Consider the following 19159-nt stretch of genomic DNA (forward strand, 5'->3'; position numbering starts at 1 on the left):
ATCTAGAGTCTGAATCACATTACTAATTTACATTTTCTTTCTGCTTCTACAATTGTTATAGCCCTTTTGTGGTTTCCTTTTCTCTCTTTCTTCTTCTGCTTTCTAAGCTAGGGACAGTGATAATTGGAGTGACCCAGCTGCTTCTGTAGTTGAGATTAGTTAATACAGCACAGACCAGGGATCAAATGTGGGAGTTCTTAGTCTTTATAGCTCACTCCACACTAACTGAGTCATCAGATGAGCCGGCTCCATTATTTTATTAAAAGACTGGCAAACTTTGGACCTTTTCGTTTTATGCAAATAGTAACCTGGCTTTTAGTGTACACTTGTGCTAGCTTGTGACAAGGAAGCAGTCTTCAAATCAATTCAAATAGAATTCAATACAAGCAGATACACCCACAAGCCACGAAAGTATGGAATTATTACAGGTGTGTTTATACCATAACTTGAATGTTGATTTCGGGCAGTTTCCCTTTGCTACCTATCCTAATGTTGTGGTACAATTCGAAATCTGCCTTCAGAATGGAGCAAAGTGAAGTAAGACTACTTGGAGAGGAGTCTCTTATTACTGCAGTGTCAAACTAGGTGTAGAAATTGTTCAAATGGTCTCGTGGATACCTTTTAACCTATCTGGAATTAATTGAAATGTTTTAGACAATGTGGATGGCAACATGTGCAATATCTAAACATTTAAAATTTAACTGCTGGGAGAAGAGATCCTCGCCTGTGTGTAAGCATGCATCAGCCAAACTTTCTCCTGGGCAGCAGAATTGACGTTTTAGCCAGGACTTGTAAACTGGAGTACTGAAATCTGAATTACCCTAAATGTTACATTTTAGGACATGCTTGTGTAAAAGTTCTTTACATTAATTCACTGATCTTGAAATCATAGGTGTCTTTATACTTTGCCCTAGAGATTGATTGAATATGTGTTCTGAATACAGCTATAATTCAGAATGAATGGACGTTACAAATACTTTACAATGTAACAGTATTTACCAGACAGATTGATATTGATCAAATCAACAAACTTGATGTAGCCGAGCCTGTAAATTAAATTGCTCCATTTGACTCAGTGCAGCAGAGCTTGCCATGAGAAATATCATTCCAGCATCTTGGTTATACAATAATGGATATTTCAAACAATCAGCTCACTTCCCATCAAACCATATGTTGCCAAAGAACTATCAAATAAAGCTTTGCTTGAAGATCTTCCTACGTAAAGTAAGCCATGTTATAGATTGAAAGTTGCAACTCTCCATGTTCTAATGAGACAAGCTCATCTGGGATGGAACAACAGATCTAGTATTCCTGTTTGAGAGCAGGGTTGTGTTGGGTTCTGGTTGAGAGTGGTGTTGGGTTCTGCCTGTCAGCAAGGTCAGGTCACAACCCTGGTCCGCATGGATTGCATCCGCGCACATTAAAAGAAGTTAGGGAAGAGATAGCAGAGGCGTGATGACATACATTTCAAAATTCATTAGAAATGGGAATAGTGCCAGAGGACAGGTGGACAGCTAATGTGCTTTCTATGATTAAAAGGGGAGATAGAACCAGCCCATGGAACTATAGACCAATTAGCTTAATGTCGATGGTAGGAAAGATAATGGAACCCTTACTCAAAGATGTAATAGAAAAACATCTAGAAACCGAAAGTATAATAAAGAATAGTCAGCACGGATTTCAAAAGGGAAGGTCACGCTTGACCAACCTGATTGAATTGTTTGAAGAAGTAACAAAGGTAAATAAGGGTAATGCATTAGATGTAATATATTTGGATTTTTAAAAGGCTTTCGATAATGTACCGTATAGTAGACTCATGACCAAGGTCAGACCATGTTGAATTGGGACAAGTAGCAGAATGGATAGCAAGCTGGCTACAAAACAGAAAACAGAGTAGGGGTTAAAGGTAGTTACTCAGACTGGCAAAAAGTGGGAAGTGGTGTTCCACAAGGATCGTTGCTGGGACCACTGTTCACCATTTACATGTAGACTCGGGAATCGGAAGTACAATTTCTGAATTTGTGGATGACACCAAATTTGGGGGCATAGTTAACACTGAGGAGGACAGTGACAAAATACAGGAACCCATTAATAAACTTGCAGAATGGGTGTGCAATTGGCAAATGAATTTCAATATAGATAAGTGTGAGATATTACATTTTGATAATTGGATACATTGGATAATAGACTATCTGGGGGGACAGATACACAAATCACAAAGTAGCGACGCAGGTTAATAAGGCTTTTTTTTTAAAAAGCCAACCAAGCACTGGGGTTCATTTCTAGAGAGATAGAATTGAAAAGCAGAGAAGTTATGTTAAACTTGTATAGAACCTTGGTTAAACCACACTTGGAGTGCTGTGAACATTTCTGGTCGTCTTACTATAAAAAAGGATATAGAGGCACTAGAGAAGGTGCAAAAAAGATTTACTAGTCTGATACCAGAACTGAAAGGTTATACCTATCAGGAAGTCAGAGAGGTGAGTGCAGTGTAAAAGGAGAATCCGAGAGCAGGAAGAGAGTCAGAGAGGTGAGCGCAGTGTGAAAGGAGAGTCCGAGAGCGGGAGGTGAGCGTGGTGTAGGAGGAGAGTCCGAGAGATGAGCGCAGTGTAAAAGGAGAGTCCGAGAGGTAAGCTTGGTATAAAAGGAGAGTCCAGAGAGTGGGAAGTGAGTCCGAGAGGTGAGCGCAGTGTAAAAGGAGAGTCTCGGGAGCAGGAAGAGAGTCCGAGAGGTGAATGCAGTGTAAATCTAAGGCAAGTCATGGCAGCAGAGCTTGCACTTGTGATATGCTCCTCCTGCACTATGTGGGAAGTCATGGACACTACAGGTGTCCCTGGCAACCAAGTGTGCAGGAAGAGTGTCCAGCTGCAGCTACTGACTAACCGTATTTTGGAGCTGGAGCTGTGGGTGGATTCACTATGGAGCATCTGCGATGCTGAGATTATAGTGGATAGCACGTTCAGTGAGGTGGTCACACTGCAGGTAAAGATTACGCAGGCAGAAAGGAAATGGGTGACCGCCAGGCAGAGTAAAAGGACTAGGCAGGTAGAGCAGGAGTCCCCTGGGCCATTTCCCTCTCAAACAGATATACCGCTTTGGATACTGTTGTGGGAGAGATGGCTTATCAGGGGAAAGCAGCAAGAGCCAAGTTCGTGGCACCACAGGTGGCTCTGCTGCACAGGAGGGGAGGAATAAGAGTGGCAGGGCTATATTGATAGGGGATTCAATTGTAAGGGGAACAGGTAGGTGTTTCTGCAGCTGCAAACGTGACTCCAGAATGGTATTTTGCCTCCCTGGTGCTAGAGTCAAGGATGTCACTGAGCGTCTGTAGGGCATTTTGGAGGGGGAGGGTGAACAGCCAGTAGTCGTGGTCCATATCGGTACCAACAACATAGGTTTTAAAAAAAAGGGATGAGGTCCTGCGAGGTGAATTTAAGGAGTTAGGAGATAAATTAAAAACAGGACCTAAAAGGTAGTGATCTCAGGATTACTACCAGTGCCACGTGCTAGTGAGTATAGGAACAGGAGAATAAACCAGATGAATGTGTGGCTGCAGGGATGGTGTAGGAGGGAGGAATTTGGATTCCTGAGACATTAGGACCAGTTCTGGGGAAGATGGGACCTATACAAGCAGGACGGGTTATACCCGAGCAGGACCGGGACCGATTTTCTCTCGGGGGTGTTTGCTAGTGCTATTGGGGAAGGTTTAAACTAGAATGGCAGGGGGATGGGAACCTGAGCAGGGAGACAGAGGAGGGGGAAACAAGGATAGAAACAAAAGACAGAAAGGGAAGAAGCAATAGTGGAAGGCAGAGAAAACAAGGGCAAAAAACAAATAGGGCCATAGTGTAAAATAAAACTAAGATGACTAGCAATCTTAAAAAGACAATTCTAAAGACATTGTGTCGTAATGCGCGGAGCATTCGCAATAAGGTAGATGAATTAACAGCACAGATAGATATTAACGGTTATGATATAGTTGCGATTAAGGACACATGGCTGCAGGGTGACCAAGGATGGGAACTGAACATCCAGGGATATTCAGTATTTAGGAAGGACAGGCAAAAAGGGAAAGGAGGTGGGGTAGCGTTGTTAGTAAAGGAGGAAATCAATGCAATAGTGAGGAAGGATATTGGCTCGGAAAATCACGATGTGGAATCTGTATGGGTGGAGCTAAGAAACACCAAGGGGCAGAAAACGTTGGGGGTTGTCTGAAGGCCCCCAAACAGTGGAGATATAGAGGAGGGCATTAAACAGAAAATTAGAGACGCATGCAAGAAGGGAACAACTATAATCATGGGTGACTAATCTACATAAAGATTGGTCAAACCAAATTAGCAATAATGCTGTGGGGGAGGAATTGCTGGAATGTGTACATGATTGTTTTCTAGACCAATATGTTGAGGAACCAACTAGAGAACAGGCGATCCTAGACTGGGTGTTGTGCAATGAGAAAGGATTAACTAACAATCTTGTTGTGCGAGGTCCCTTAGGGAAGAGCGACCAAAACATGATAGAATTCTTCATTAAGATGGAGAGTGAAGTAGATGAATCCGAAACTAGGGTCCTGAATCTAAATAAAGGAAATTACGGAAGTATGAGGTGCGAGTTGGCTATGATAGATTGAAGAACTTTACGAAAAGGGATGATGGTGGATAGGCAATGGCTAATATTTAAAGAACGTGTACAGGAATTACAACAATTATTCATTCCTGACTGGCACAAAAATAAAACAGGAAAGGTGGCTCAACTGTGGCCTACAAAAGAAATTAGGGATAGTATTGTCTCCAAAGAGGAGACATATAAAATTGCCAGAAAAAGTGGCAAGCCTGAGGATTGGGAGCAGTTTAGAATTCAGCAAAGGAGGATAAAGAGATTGATTAAGAGGGGAAAAATAGAGTATGAGAGTAAACTAGCAGGAACATAAAAACTGACTGTAAAAGCTTCTATAAATATGTCAAGAGCAAAAGATTAGTGAAGACAAATGTAGATCCTTTACAGTCAGAAATGGGGGAAATTATAATGGGAACAAAGAAATGGCAGAACAATTAAACACATACTTTGGTTCTGTCTTCACAAAGGAGGACACAAATAACCTACCAGAAATGTTAGGGAACCAAGGGTCCAGTGAGAGGGAGGAACTGAAGGAAACCAGCATTAGTTTAAAAAAAAAGTGCTAGGTAAATTAATGGGGCTAAAGGCTGACATATCCCCAGGGCCTGATAATCTACATCCCAGAGTACTAAAGGAAGTGGCCCTGGAAATAGTGGATGCATTGGTGGTCATCTTCCAAAATTCTGTAGACTCTGGAACAGTTCCTACAGATTGGAGGGTGGCAAATGTAACCCCACTGTTTAAAAAAGGAGGGAGAGAAAACACAGTGAATTACAGACCAGTTAGCCTAACATCAATAGTGGGGAAAATGCTAGAGTATTATAAAAGATGTGATAACAGAACACTTGGAGGGCATTAATGGGATTGGACAAAGTCAGCATAGGTTTATGAAAGGGAAATCATGCTTAACAAATCTACTGGAGTTTTTTGAGGATGTAACTAATAGAATAGATAGGGGAGAACCAGTGGATGTGGTGTGTTTGGATTTTCAGAAGGCTTTTGATAAGGCCCCACACAAGAGGTTAGTGTGCAAAATTAAAGCACATGGGATTGGTGGGCATATACTGGCATGGATTGAGAATTGGTTGACAGACAGGAAACAGAGAGTATGAATAAACGGGTCTTTCTCTGGGTGGCAGGCAGTGACTAGTGGAGTACCGCAGGGATCAGTGCTTGGGCCCCAGCTATTCTCAATATATATCAATGATTTGGATGAGGGAATGGAATGTAACATTTCCAAGTTTGCAGACGACACAAAGCTGGGGTGGAATGTGAGCTGTGAGGAGGATGCAAAGAGGCTCCAATGTGATTTAGACAAGTTGGGTGAGTGGGCAAGAACATGACAGATGCAGTATAACATGAATAAATGTAAGGTTATCCACTTTCGTTGTAAAAAAAAAGAAAGACAGATTGTTATCTGAATGGTGATAGATTGGGAAAAGGGGAGGTGCAACGAGACCTGGGTGTCCTTGTACACCAGTCGCTGAAAGCGAGCATTCAGGTGCAGCAAGCAGTTAGGAAGGCAAATGGTATGTTGGCGTTCATTGCAAGAGGATTTGAGTACAGGAGCAGGGATGTCTTACTGCAGTTATACAGGGCCTTGGTGAGACCACATCTGGAATATTGTGTGCAGTTTTGGTCTCCTTATCTGAGGAAGGATGTCCTTGCCTTGGAGGGAGTGCAATGAAGGTTTACCAGACTGATTCCTGGGATGGCAGGATTGACGTATGAGGAGAGATTGGGTCGACTAGGCCTATATTCACTCGAGTTTAGAAGAATGAGAGGTGATCTCATCGAAACATATAAAATTCTAACAGGACTAGACAGACTAGATGCAGGGAGGATGTTCCCGATGACTGGGGAGTCCAGAACCCGGTGTCACAGTCTCAGGATACGGGGTATGCCATTTAGAACCGAGATGAGGAGAAATTTCTTCACTCAGGGTGGTGAACCTGTGGAATTCTCTACCACAGAAGGCAGTGGAGGCCAAGTCATTAGATGTATTCAAAAAGGAGATAGATACATTTCTTTAATGCTAAAGGGATCAAGGGATATGGGGAAAAAGCGGGAACAGGGTACTGTGTTAGACGATCAGCCATGATCATTTTGAATGGTGGAGCAGGCCCGAATGGCCTACTCTTGCTCCTATTTTCTATGTTTCTAGGAAAGATTGAGCAGGCTGAGGCTCTTTTCTCTTAAAAAAAAAAGAGAATGAGGGGTGACCTGATAGAGGTCTTTTAAGATTATGAAAGGGTTTGATGGGGTAAACGTAGAGATGATGTTTCCGCTTGTGAGGGGGGAGACCAGCACTAGGGGCTGTAAATGTAAGGTAGTCACTAATAAATCCAGTCGGGAATTCAGGAGAAACTTCTTTACCCAGAGAGTGGTTAGAATGTGGAACTTGCTACCTCGGAGTAGTTGAGGCAACTAGCATAGATGTATTTATGGGGAAGCTAGATAAACATGAAGGAAAAAGGAATAGAAGGATATGCTGATAGTTAGATGAAGGAGGAGGCTTGTGAGGAGCATAAACACGGGCATGGACTGCCGAATGGCCTGTTTCTGTGCTGTGCATTTCATGTAATTCTGTGTAACACATTTTAAGTACAACTTGCTCAATTCTACGTGCTCACTCCTGGAACAGCACACATCTCGGTCACTTGTTTATAAGTAGCACCCTCCGTCCTTTAAGCCCTAAAAAGGTGACATAAATTCCTAGTCTTACACTAGAGTATATGTGGTAAAAGTGAACCTTGTTATATTGAACTTCAACCTGGCAAATTCTTTCCCCATTATATGGATCATACTTCTCAAGTGTCCCAGGTTATACAGAACATCTGATTTATCGTGCAGAAAAACTGCTAGCTCCAGATGTACAGACTGTGCCAGGAGATCTCCAGCGAGAGAAAGAAAAGAATGTTATAGAGTCATGCTTTCCCAGAATAGATAGTGTAACTGAAAGGGTTCTATTTAAAATATAAAACTCTTTCACTTGCACTGAGAATATTGGCAAAGGATCTGCCTCAGTGGCATTTCTTTCACTGGAAAACAAGAAAAAAATGTTAAGTAATAGCTCTATATATAGCATTAGAATCCAAAATAGAATTTACTTTTTTGATAAAAACGTCTCTTGTGGCTTTTACTTCTCCTTGCTGACTGACTTTTTAAAAAAAAATTAGTGTTCAGCGAATGACCGCAAAGATTATTCTAAACAGTAGTGCCCCACAATTTTGGGGAAAAATGCGTACAGCTTTACAGAAAGCTGGTTGATGTAGTTACAAGAAACTTGGTGACTAGAAACTATTGTTCCACCTGAAGTTGACAGCAAAGCTGAGGTGGAAGATATGGAAGCCAAAATGAAGGTCTGGATATGCACCAAACAAAAATCTGCCAAGTCCCTCATACCAATTTACACTGCCTGACCATCAGCTTGAACTTGGATTAGGGCAGACTTTTTTTTTAGCTGTGTGATGGAAGGAGCTCATGAATATTAACTGCAATCTGCCTAAATGGATTCTGTGTAATGAAGTGTGGGTTTACTGAGTTGTATATATTGTGTAAACGTTGAATTGTATGCAAATATTCAGATAATTTTATGTCTGTCTTCTCCCAATAGTTTTTTTAAAGTTACAAAACTTGTTAAATTTTTTTAAATAATTTGTACTTGAAAGTTCAACAGCCAGATGGGTTATGAAGAGGGAGGGAATAAATGAAAGAAAGGAGAAAAAAAGAAAATCAAAATAGAGAAATGCCACTCTAGCACGGCACTAAAGGATGCAGTACAACATCTTATCACAGCAGTCCAAGTAGAGATTAATATTTTTACATTGTTGTAAAATTGGGGAAGGCAGAGTTTCAAGCATGCAAAATATAACATTCCCATGGAACATTGCTCACTGGTCTCATTGTTAGTGTGACTTTTAATTATCAAAATTATGCAATGTTTTCAGTCACTGAAATCTCAATGGCGGTGTAGTGGGCCATCAAAGTTTGTTTTCAACTTTATAAACTTCATTGCAGCTGGTGCCTGTTGAAAAATATTATTACTGCTACCAAGGGTTGTTAATCCTTTTCAATAATATTCCACATGATTCGGACACTAATGTGTTCGTAACAGCAATCTTTATTACAGACCCAAGAACAGTGTTTTAATACAGTTATATCAAACAACAAACATTTGTACAATCTGGTTTTCCAGCAGACTTCAAGTTGATCAAGCTTGGCCTCCATAGGGTTGTGGACCTCCAACCGTCCTGAGAGCGCTAAAATTGGAGTCCCGCATGCCCTGTTTTTATATTATTCGGCTGCTATGTTATGCTGATATCAGTTCTACGATGCTAGACTGTTTTAGCAGTCTTTCAATGATCAATTCTATGGTGCTAACTGCTTCAGCAGTTTTTCAGTGATCCAAGTAATTTCAATTGTTCTTAGTAATCACATCCCTTATCTAGCTGCAGACTTCGTGATCCAGTGTGTCTTTGTCAACCCAGAGATGAGGTGCTCCGTCTCCACAAGCACCTCCTTCTTGGAAATGCCTGGGGCTTGTCGGGATACTTGACTATATTTTGATATAAACCATGTTCTTACAGTGGCCATCCATAGCTGTACTCGATCATACCTCTGAACTCTCCCAATTTCTGAGACCTACAGTTGTCTTACCGATCGGTATTTTAGTCCCCGCCCCTTCCCAATTCTCAACCACCACTGCCTGCAAATGGCAGTGGGATGGGGGGCCTGGGTCCTAGGCAGATTTTTCTTTCATCAGCCTCTCTTACTGCCATTTCACAGGGCTGCTAGGTGGTGGTGGATAATGCCACTATGGAAGGAGAGGGCTTTGCTGTGGTCTCCTTTCTCTCAAGTTGGTCTTAGACAGTTACCTGCTGAAGGCCCCGAGGCATTCTGTAGGACATCTCCTGTAATTTTCAGTGTGCTTCTGCCCCTTTGATTCCTCACTGGATTTCTGGTGCTGCAGTAGTGTCCTCACTGCAGCACCGACAGGATTCTCCGCCTTTGCACTGAAAGACTCCCTCTTGGCAGCAGGAATTCTACTGTACATATCTAATGAGCCCCAACCTTGGAAGTGGGTGGGTGGGGTGGAGATCCGGACCCCTGCCGTAGAGGAGATCCTCCCTTACCCATACTTTTAGTTGGCTTCACTAGCAGATCATTTTCCCTTTGGGTAATGCTTCTATGTATAAGGCGGCACTTCACCAACATCAAGTGTACAGTATAAAAGCAACATAACTCAACTGATCACTTTAAGAGCCATAGGTTTTAGAGGTAGTGTACTATGTTACACAGATGTGCAAATTGTGGCTCAAGACAGGCTTTAGGTGTCTCCTTGATTTTGCAGGCCCATTTCCTGATTGGTTGAGATTTTTGTTGAAAAGTATGCATATGCAAATATCGTGTGAAGGCAAGTGTAGGTTTGGCTGTGATAAACCTAATGTTGAATAACCTGCTGAGAAGAGGAAAGGCCAATTGCACAAGGTACAGGGGTGCTTCCTGCACCAGTGGAACTGTACCCAGCCCTCATCTTGATGCGTTTAGAAAAGAATGGGAGGAAAAGGGGTGTTTATTGGTTATAGGATTCTGTTTATAGATGGTGTCAATTGAAAAAACTTTGTTCAAGATTTTTATTTGAAATAGATAATCTTGTTTTCAAGATTGCATGCCAGCAGGAAGCCGTTTTGATTAGTCCTTTGAGAACAGGACAGAGGGATGGTGGTGGTCCAATACCGGGTACGGTAGCATAGTGGTTATGTTACTGGGCTAGTAATCCAGAGGCCTGGACTAAAATCGAGAGTCATGAGTTCAAATCCCGCCACGGCAGCTGGCGAATTTAAATTCAATTAATTAAATTCAATTAATTAAATAAAAATCTGGAATTAAAACGCTAGTATCAGTAATGATGGCCATGAAACTACCGGATTGTCGTAAAAACCCATCTGGTTCACTAATGTCCTTTAGGGAAGGAAGCCTGCCGCCCTTACCCGGTCTGGCCTATATGTGACTCCAGACCCACAGCAATGTGGTTGATTCTTAATTGCCCTCTGAAATGGCCTAGCAAGCCACTCAGTTGTAAAATCTCGCTACGAAAAGTCAGAATAAGAATAAAACCGGACGGACCACCCGGCATCGGACCACTAGGCACCGGACACGACAAAGGCAAAACACCAAGCCCAGTCGACCCTGCAAGGTCCTCCTTACTAACATCTGGGGACTTGTGCCAAAATTGGGAGAGCTGTCCCACAGACTAGTCAAGCAACAGCCTGACATAGCCATACTCACAGAATCATATCTTTCAGCCAACGTCCCAGACTCTTCCATCACCATCCCTGGGTATGTCCTGTCCCACCGGCAGGACAGACCCACCAGAGGTGGCGGTACAGTGATATACAGTCAGGAGGGAGTGGCCCTGGGAGTCCTCAACATTGACTCTGGACCCCATGAAATCTCATGGCATCAGGTCAAACATGGGCAAGGAAACCTCCTGTTGATTACCACCTACCGTCCTCCCTCAGCTGATGAATCAGTCCTCCTCCATGTTGAACACCACTTGGAGGAAGCACTGAGGGTAGCAAGGGCACAAAATGTACTCTGGGTGGGGGACTTCAATGTCCATCACCAAGAGTGGCTCGGTAGCACCACTACTGACCGAGCTGGCCGAGTCCTGAAGGACATAGCTGCCAGACTGGGCCTGCGGCAGGTGGTGAGCAAACCAACACGAGGGAAAAACTTACTTGACCTCGTCCTCACCAATCTACCTGTCGCAAATGCATCTGTCCATGACAGTATTGGTAGGAGTGACCACCGCACAGTCCTCGTGGAGATGAAATCCCATCTTCGCACTGAGGACACCATCCAACGTGTTGTGTGGCACTACCACCGTGCTAAATGGGATAGATTCAGAACAGATCTAGCAGCTCAAAACTGGGCATCCATGAGGCGCTGTGGGCCATCAGCAGCAGAATTGTATTCCAGCACAATCTGTAACCTCATGGCCCGGCATATTCCTCACTCTACCATCACCAACAAGCCAGGGGATCAACCCTGGTTCAATGAGGAGTGTAGAAGAGCATGCCAGGAGCAGCACCAGGCGTACCTAAAAATGAGGTGCCAACCTGGTGAAGCTACAACTCAGGACTACATGCATGCTAAACAGTAGAAGCAACATGCTATAGACAGAGCTAAGCGATTCCACAACCAACGGATCAGATCAAAGCTCTGCAGTCCTGCCACATCCAGTCGTGAATGGTGGTGGACAATTAAACAACTAACGGGAGGAGGAGGCTCTGCAAACATCCCCATTCTCAATGATGGCGGAGTCCAGCACGTGAGTGCAAAAGACAAGGCTGAAGCGTTTGCAACCATCTTCAGCCAGAAGTGCCGAGTGGATAATCCATCTCAGCCTCCTCCCGATATCCCCACCATCACGGAAGCCATTCTTCGGCCAATTCGATTCACTCCACGTGATATCAAGTAACGGCTGAGTGCACTGGATACAGCAAAGGCTATGGGCCCTGACAACATCCCAGCTGTAGTGCTGAAGACTTGTGCTCCAGAACTAGCTGCGCCTCTAGCCAAGCTGTTCCAGTACAGCTACAACACTGGCATCCACCCGACAATGTGGAAAATTGCCCAGGTATGTCCTGTCCACAAAAAGCAGGACAAATCCAATCCGGCCAATTACCGCCCCATCAGTCTACTCTCAATCATCAGCAAAGTGATGGAAGGTGTCATCGACAGTGCTATCAAGCGGCACTTACTCACCAATAACCTGCTCACCGATGCTCAGTTTGGGTTCCGCCAGGACCACTCGGCTCCAGACCTCATTACAGCCTTGGTCCAAACATGGACAAAAGAGCTGAATTCCAGAGGTGAGGTGAGAGTGACTGCCCTTGACATCAAGGCAGCATTTGACCGAGTGTGGCACCAAGGAGCCCTAGTAAAATTGAAGTCAATGGGAATCAGGGGGAAAACTCTCGAGTGGCTGGAGTCATACCTAGCACAAAGGATGATGGTAGTGGTTGTTGGAGGCCAATCATCTCAGCACCAGGGCATTGCTGCAGGAGTTCCTCAGGGCAGTGTCCTAGGCCCAACCATCTTCAGCTGCTTCATCAATGACCTTCCCTCCATCATAAGGTCAGAAATGGGGATGTTCGCTGATGACTGCACAGTGTTCAGTTCCATTCGCAACCCCTCAGATAATGAAGCAGTCCGAGCCTGCATGCAGCAAGACCTGGACAACATCCAGGCTTGGGCTGATAAGTGGCAAGTAACATTCGCGCCAGATAAGTGCCAGGCAATGACCATGTCCAACAAGAGAGAGTCTAACCACCTCCCCTTGACATTCAACGGCATTACCATCGCCAAATCCCCCACCATCAACATCCTGGGGGTCACCATTGACCAGAAACTTAACTGGACCAGCCATATAAATACTGTGGCTACGAGAGCAGGTCAGAGGCTGGGTATTCTGCGGCGAGTGACTCACCTCCTGACTCCCCAAAGCCTTTCCACCATCTACAAGGCACAAGTCAGGAGTGTGATGGAATACTCTCCACTTGCCTGGATGAGTGCAGCTCCAACAACACTCAAGAAGCTCGACACCATCCAAGATAAAGCAGCCCACTTGATTGGCACCCCATCCACCACCCTAAACATTCACTCCCTTCACCACCGGCGCACTGTGGCTGCAGTGTGCACCATCCACAGGATGCACTGCAGCAACTTGCCAAGGCTTCTTCGACAGCACCTCCCAAACCCGCGACCTCTACCACCTAGAAGGACAAGGGCAGCAGGCGCATGGGAACAACACCACCTGCACGTTCCCCTCCAAGTCACGCACCATCCCGACTTGGAAATATATCGCCGTTCCTTCATTGTCGCTGGGTCAAAATCCTGGAACTCCCTTCCTAACAGCACTGTGGGAGAACCGTCACCACACGGACTGCAGCGGTTCGAGAAGGCGGCTCACCACCACCTTCTCAAGAGCAATTAGGGATGGGCAATAAATGCCGGCCTTGCCAGCGACGCCCACATCCCGCGAACGAATAAAAAAAATTTAACAAAAATTCATGAGACCTCCAAAAAGCTTGAAGAAAAAAGTTGGTGCACTTTGTGCAATAAAATTGAAGCCTGACTGGCCATTATTCACCCTGTAATTCTACAGTTGTAATTCACTCTGCGTTCTTTGAGTAAATATTCCTCACTTCATCACCTGATTTGTATATCCTTAAATTAACAGAATATGAAAAATATAGTAGAAGAGAAATTTCAGAAAGTGAAGGTCTAAACTAGTGAACATTCAAACAGCTGAGTTGTCATTAATAGTAACCAATAAAAAATTATGGGCATAATTGAAATTGAAAAGCTCCTGTTTACAAACATCTTCATGATTAGGAATAGAAATAGTGACTCTTGAAGTTACGTAACAGTGATTTCATGTTTCAGTAGAAATAAAAGTGGTTGTACAAAGTTGTAATTGACTGAGAAATTCCGGATGGATTTAATGTGTGCCTGAGAATATAAATGTTTTGAAAATTCTGTATGTGACTTCTAAAACTGAAATCCATTTCTAGAATTTGAATATGAAGACTTTCCTAAAATATTCAGTAATGACTCCCTATTTACAAATGTTTTTTGGATTCCCATTAATAGTTGAGACACAAACACCCACTTCTTTAATAAAGAAATCATGTGTCCTGTTGAGCAAGCTCCACGATGAGGCAGGGTTTAATCTGTACATATATACTGCTTCAATGAGAATGCTGATCCCCTAGCTCTTTGCTTTTTGATCTTTTTAGGCATTAAGGCTGTGTTAATATAATGGATACCATTCAGCGATTCAATTGTGTGTGTTAATGGAAGTCTATTTTACAATATTGCAGACGAGTTATCTAAAATCAGAGTCATGAATTGAAGTGCATTGAACCTGAAACCAGTTGTCGATACTTACCTTATATCTAAATTTTTTGTCTTTATGGGCTACATAAGTTTGTACCATGGCACCTCACGGACCAAATATAGTGCTTTTCAAACTTCCAGGCCCACAAAATTCAAACAGAACAAATGAACCAATAAGAAATATAAGAGCAAATAGGACTGAGTTACCTGTGCTTTTCAGTGCTGCGTTGGCAGGGCTTGGGGGCCAAATGTGGAGTAACCATACTGATTATTATTATAATAGGAGTGGGGATCTTGGAACTTGTGACAGCATGGGAGCATAAGGGTCCTGTTAAGAGTAATTGGCTGGTGTCGAGATTTGAACCCATGTTTCATGAGACCAATTGCCAGAGAGCACATAGTTTCTATAGATTAATTATTTTCTATAATAGCGCTATGAAACAAAGGGTTAAATAGAGATTTATAAATAATCCCTGCAACATTCATTTCTCCCTTTATATCTCCAGATTTCTAAGCTGTTTGTTAAGTCTTATGATCAGCACTCCCCAACATCTCTTTACCAACAAGAATTATGAAGAAGGATTTCACCTGAAGTCCATCTTAATTTCCGTTTCAGATGTTGGTGCATTTCCAACATTTTCTGTTTTTATTTATCCCTTTAACAATTACTTTTGAGAAAATAGGTTTATCTCTTCTTCCCAAACTGTTATGGAACATGGAAGTTAAATTTTAAAATCGTAACAGCACTTCTGGGATGTTTCCAAAAGGAATTCTGGACCAGTGTATAGGGGATATGTTCAATAACAGGGCCAGGGCTGAAATCGACAGCTAATCTTAAGAACAGTGAGACAGAACGGAGGGACCTTTGTAGGCCTTTGATCCAATGTGACTGTGCCCCTGGCGAGAATATAGGAGTTGATCTTACGGGAGCCCTGGTAAGCAGTAAGCTAGATCTGTTTAACTGACGTCTGTTTTTTAAAATTCTATAGGATGTCAGCTGTAATGAGATACAGGCATTACCACCACAGATTGGAAACCTGGAGATTTTAAGGGACCTGAACATAAGAAGAAATCACTTAGTAACTCTCCCAGAAGGTTAGTCTTTTTGTAGCACTTCTTAGTAAGATATATGCCTTTCCTTGTTTCCCTTTAGTAGAAAACACTGAAAGCACTTTCAAATTTGCATGCTAAATTAACTTAAAGCATTATATTGGTTGTAAAAAAAAAATTACATAACACTTCCCTAATGCCTGAGTTGTTAAATGTGACATCATACTGAGGCATAGAGACCAGGAAGGTCCCAGGTATACAATTGTGGTTTGTTCAGAATTTACTGATGTTGGCAATGGGGCTACTGCAATTGGCCATGGTGGGGGGAGGGGGGAGGAAATCAGCTAGCGTTCTTACTCCTGAAAACCATCCTGTTGAAAAGTGTCTGTATCGATTAGTCTCTGCTCTATTGTTAACATTTGTAAACAATTTTACAACACCAAGTTATAGTCCAGCAATTTTATTTTAAATTCACAAGCTTTCGGAGATTTTCTCCTTCCTCAGGCAAATGTTAACATAGTTGAATCGCCTGTTCAACATTCTCTGACCAGGTTCATGCATAAAAAATGGCAGTTTGGGCAAGGTACCAGAGTGCTGCCTGTGGAACCATAGCTCTGCTTGAATCAATAGTTTGGGGAAAGGAAGGGAGAATATGCTGCCTGGGGGTGGGGAGCAGTTGAGGAAACTAAGGATGATGAAACTGCCTTGTATGCTTAGTGAATAGATTGACTATTGTACATGCTGGGGGGGGAAGCCTCAGATTTTAAACCACTGGATTCCTGTAACTTTGGGCATACCTCTTTCTAGCAAACCTTTACATTCCAAGAGGTGAATGGATCATCTTACAATGATACCAGGTGGTATTTAAACTCACTGAGCTTAATGGTTGGATACTGACTGAAGTTTGCATTTGTGAACAGGAACTTGATTGCAAGCTGGCACAGATAACTAGCCAACACCAGTCCCAACACAGGACCCTGTATTAACGTGACTTTTTTTCTGTGTATCACTGGCCAGCTACAACAGGTTGTTTAATTAATGTGAACCCCATGCCCGCTACCCGGCAGGAATGAGCAACATGTGCTGTAGGAGTTAAGAGTATCCAAGTCTCATTACGACTGTGAAAGTACCTCTGATGTGGAAACAACAGAGTAATTCTCAGTGTTTGAGTCCATGTTTTTGTTGTCAACCCTAGTGAATAGTCAAGGCCCTCAGGTATCCCTCAATTAAATTTATATACTGTAATTTGCAGTTTGATATTTTCCATATTATTATAAACTGTTTCCTGTGTTACCTTCTGATGTAAAGGGGGATTTGTGTGCTTTTTTAATGATTTTCCGCTCATCGAGGTAACTGGGGTCAGTGATGGGAATTGGAACTTTTTTCTCTTGTAGTGACTAGTGTCTGCATCAAGCACTTACAGGTGAGGTTTAGCAGGGGCAAGATGCACAATAAAGCACTATTTACTCTGCTCAGACTCCAAAGAATGTCACACCAACCTTCCTCATGGCCAGTCTGAGGCAGAGTTGTGTTGTGGATTCAGGCCAACCTAAGACACTTATGAGAATATTCAAACTATGTTCAATACTACCCTTACAAGAAAGGGAACTTTCATTTCATCTGGATCCAAACTGAATTTGATTTGGGATACCAGATGTTAAAGAATACGGTCCAGAAAACTTGGAAGCAGGAGGCAGCCAAGTGAGGTAACAATAATATGGGGCAACGGTGGAAGAATGAGAAATCTGGAGCCACATGATGGCTTCTAGGAGTCATAGTCTGGTAACTTGGTTGTATTGCATCAGCCTCTGAATACAATTGTTTTGCATTCATTATGGTGGAGGTTGGGTTGTGCATTGGCTTATGGAAGTTATACTGTGGTTTTGCAGCTCAGAATGGTGATCCTTAACTGTAAAGGTTGGTCCATAAAATATTAAGGAGGCTGAACCCAATGTCAGGAATGTTGAAGAGGTGTGGTGAAGTGTTTCGGAACATGCATTGGGGTGGGAGGAGAGGAGAGAAGAGTTGCTGTAGTAATTGGAAAATAAATATTTTCCCTGAATTTCTGAATCTTTTGTATGTTATGTTTATAATTTATAGGTGAGTGGGGAATGGTCATGACAGCTGTATTGGAGGAATGTGATTGGCAAGAAAAATTTTGCATATTATGATTGGCAACTAAGAAAATTAGAAAATAACAAACTATAAATGAAAGTCATAAATGTAAAATCCAGTGAGGAAGAAAAAACTTTTGCTCTGCAGTCACAAAATAGATGGCACACTTGTCAGATTCAACGTACACAACAGACACCTGAAATTATATTGAGATTTTTGTAGATGGGTATTTTAAATTATGATATGCTGGTCAAATTAGCATGACCCATGAGAGAGAGCAAACGTGTTTCAGAATTAGTGTATAGTCAACTTGCAATTTAAAGTCTTTTTTTCTTATGCTAAAAAATTCAAATTATCTAATAATTAAAGTTAAGCAATGTGAATAACATAGGACAAAGAATTTTATGCTTTTTTTTAAAAAGTTTTTAATTCAGGTAATTTGAATTAGGAGTAAATGTTATACCTGGAGCAATTTTAGCTATTCATCTTCCTTTGAAATCAGTAGGAGATGGCATTATAGAATAAGGGTTGAATGATGTCTACTTTTAAATATCTTAGCTATGAACTGGATACACAACATCTAAGTTTCTTTAGTACAATCAATGAGTGTTCTGAGATTCAATTTCATTGAAGATTTACAGAGCACTATGTCTTTTGAACTATTGTGTAAGATGGTGATTAATAGTTTACTATATTAGAACTTGCAGATTTACCACTAGTGCGATTAGACTTCTCCTGTAATAAAGTGACAACAATTCCAGTCTGTTACCGAAACCTACGGAATCTCCAAAAAATCATATTGGATAATAATCCTCTACAGTCTCCACCTGCTCAGGTAAGTCCTACAGATAGGTGACTTGGTTCTTTTTATTTGTTCAATGTGTATTCCAGACTTATCACTTCACTGACTTCACTCACTAATTTGGCTTTCAAATTTGGTGCTCTCTGCAATCCTGAGTAATATTCCATTCAAAATTGGAAATTATTGAGAGAGGTTTTTGTTTATTCCGTGACGCGTTTGGCAATTTCAACACACACAGGATTAACATTCTATGCATGTGAAGTGAGGTTTAATTGTTGGCAGCACTAAAAATGTTCCAGATATCATTTAAAGAATATTATGCCAGGTGCTACATATCCATAAAATAGAAAATATGTTTCCTCACTGACTCTTGAATTTTAAATAAAACTGAAAATGCTGGCAATACACATCTGGTCAATCACCATCTATAAAGAGAAAAGATACGTTGAGAAAAGATACGTTATGGCATTTTGGGTGTGTTCCCTTCATTAGCCTGAAAGCTGCAGTAAATGCCTGCCTTATCTCACTGATCGTTCATATCACCTGCTTTGTATTTAGCAGTTTGCAGGTCATTTAACACATTACCTACCTTCTCTGTGATTGTATATCTATTGGTTCTCTTCCCCTTCCGTTTCTCTCTTTTTCCAGTCTTACCAAAATGCCTGTTTT

General features: G+C 42.2%; 2 protein-coding genes across 9 annotated transcripts in view; both read left to right on the top strand.

The window, feature by feature from the left end:
• The window catches only part of rpl35a (ribosomal protein L35a), a 290790-nt gene that overhangs the window by 171053 nt on the left and 100578 nt on the right, over positions 1–19159 (top strand). The window lies entirely within an intron of this gene.
• lrch3 (leucine-rich repeats and calponin homology (CH) domain containing 3) overlaps positions 1–19159 on the top strand; it is a 124492-nt gene that overhangs the window by 45987 nt on the left and 59346 nt on the right. For all 8 annotated transcript variants that reach the window (XM_067995171.1, XM_067995169.1, XM_067995172.1 and 5 more), the window contains exons 4-5: positions 15513–15618; positions 18387–18523. In XM_067995171.1, the coding sequence (XP_067851272.1) occupies positions 15513–15618; positions 18387–18523 (243 nt within the window). The remainder of the gene's footprint in view (positions 1–15512; positions 15619–18386; positions 18524–19159) is intronic.

This window comes from Heptranchias perlo, chromosome 13 (assembly GCF_035084215.1).
Source record: "Heptranchias perlo isolate sHepPer1 chromosome 13, sHepPer1.hap1, whole genome shotgun sequence".
Taxonomy (NCBI): domain Eukaryota; kingdom Metazoa; phylum Chordata; class Chondrichthyes; order Hexanchiformes; family Hexanchidae; genus Heptranchias; species Heptranchias perlo.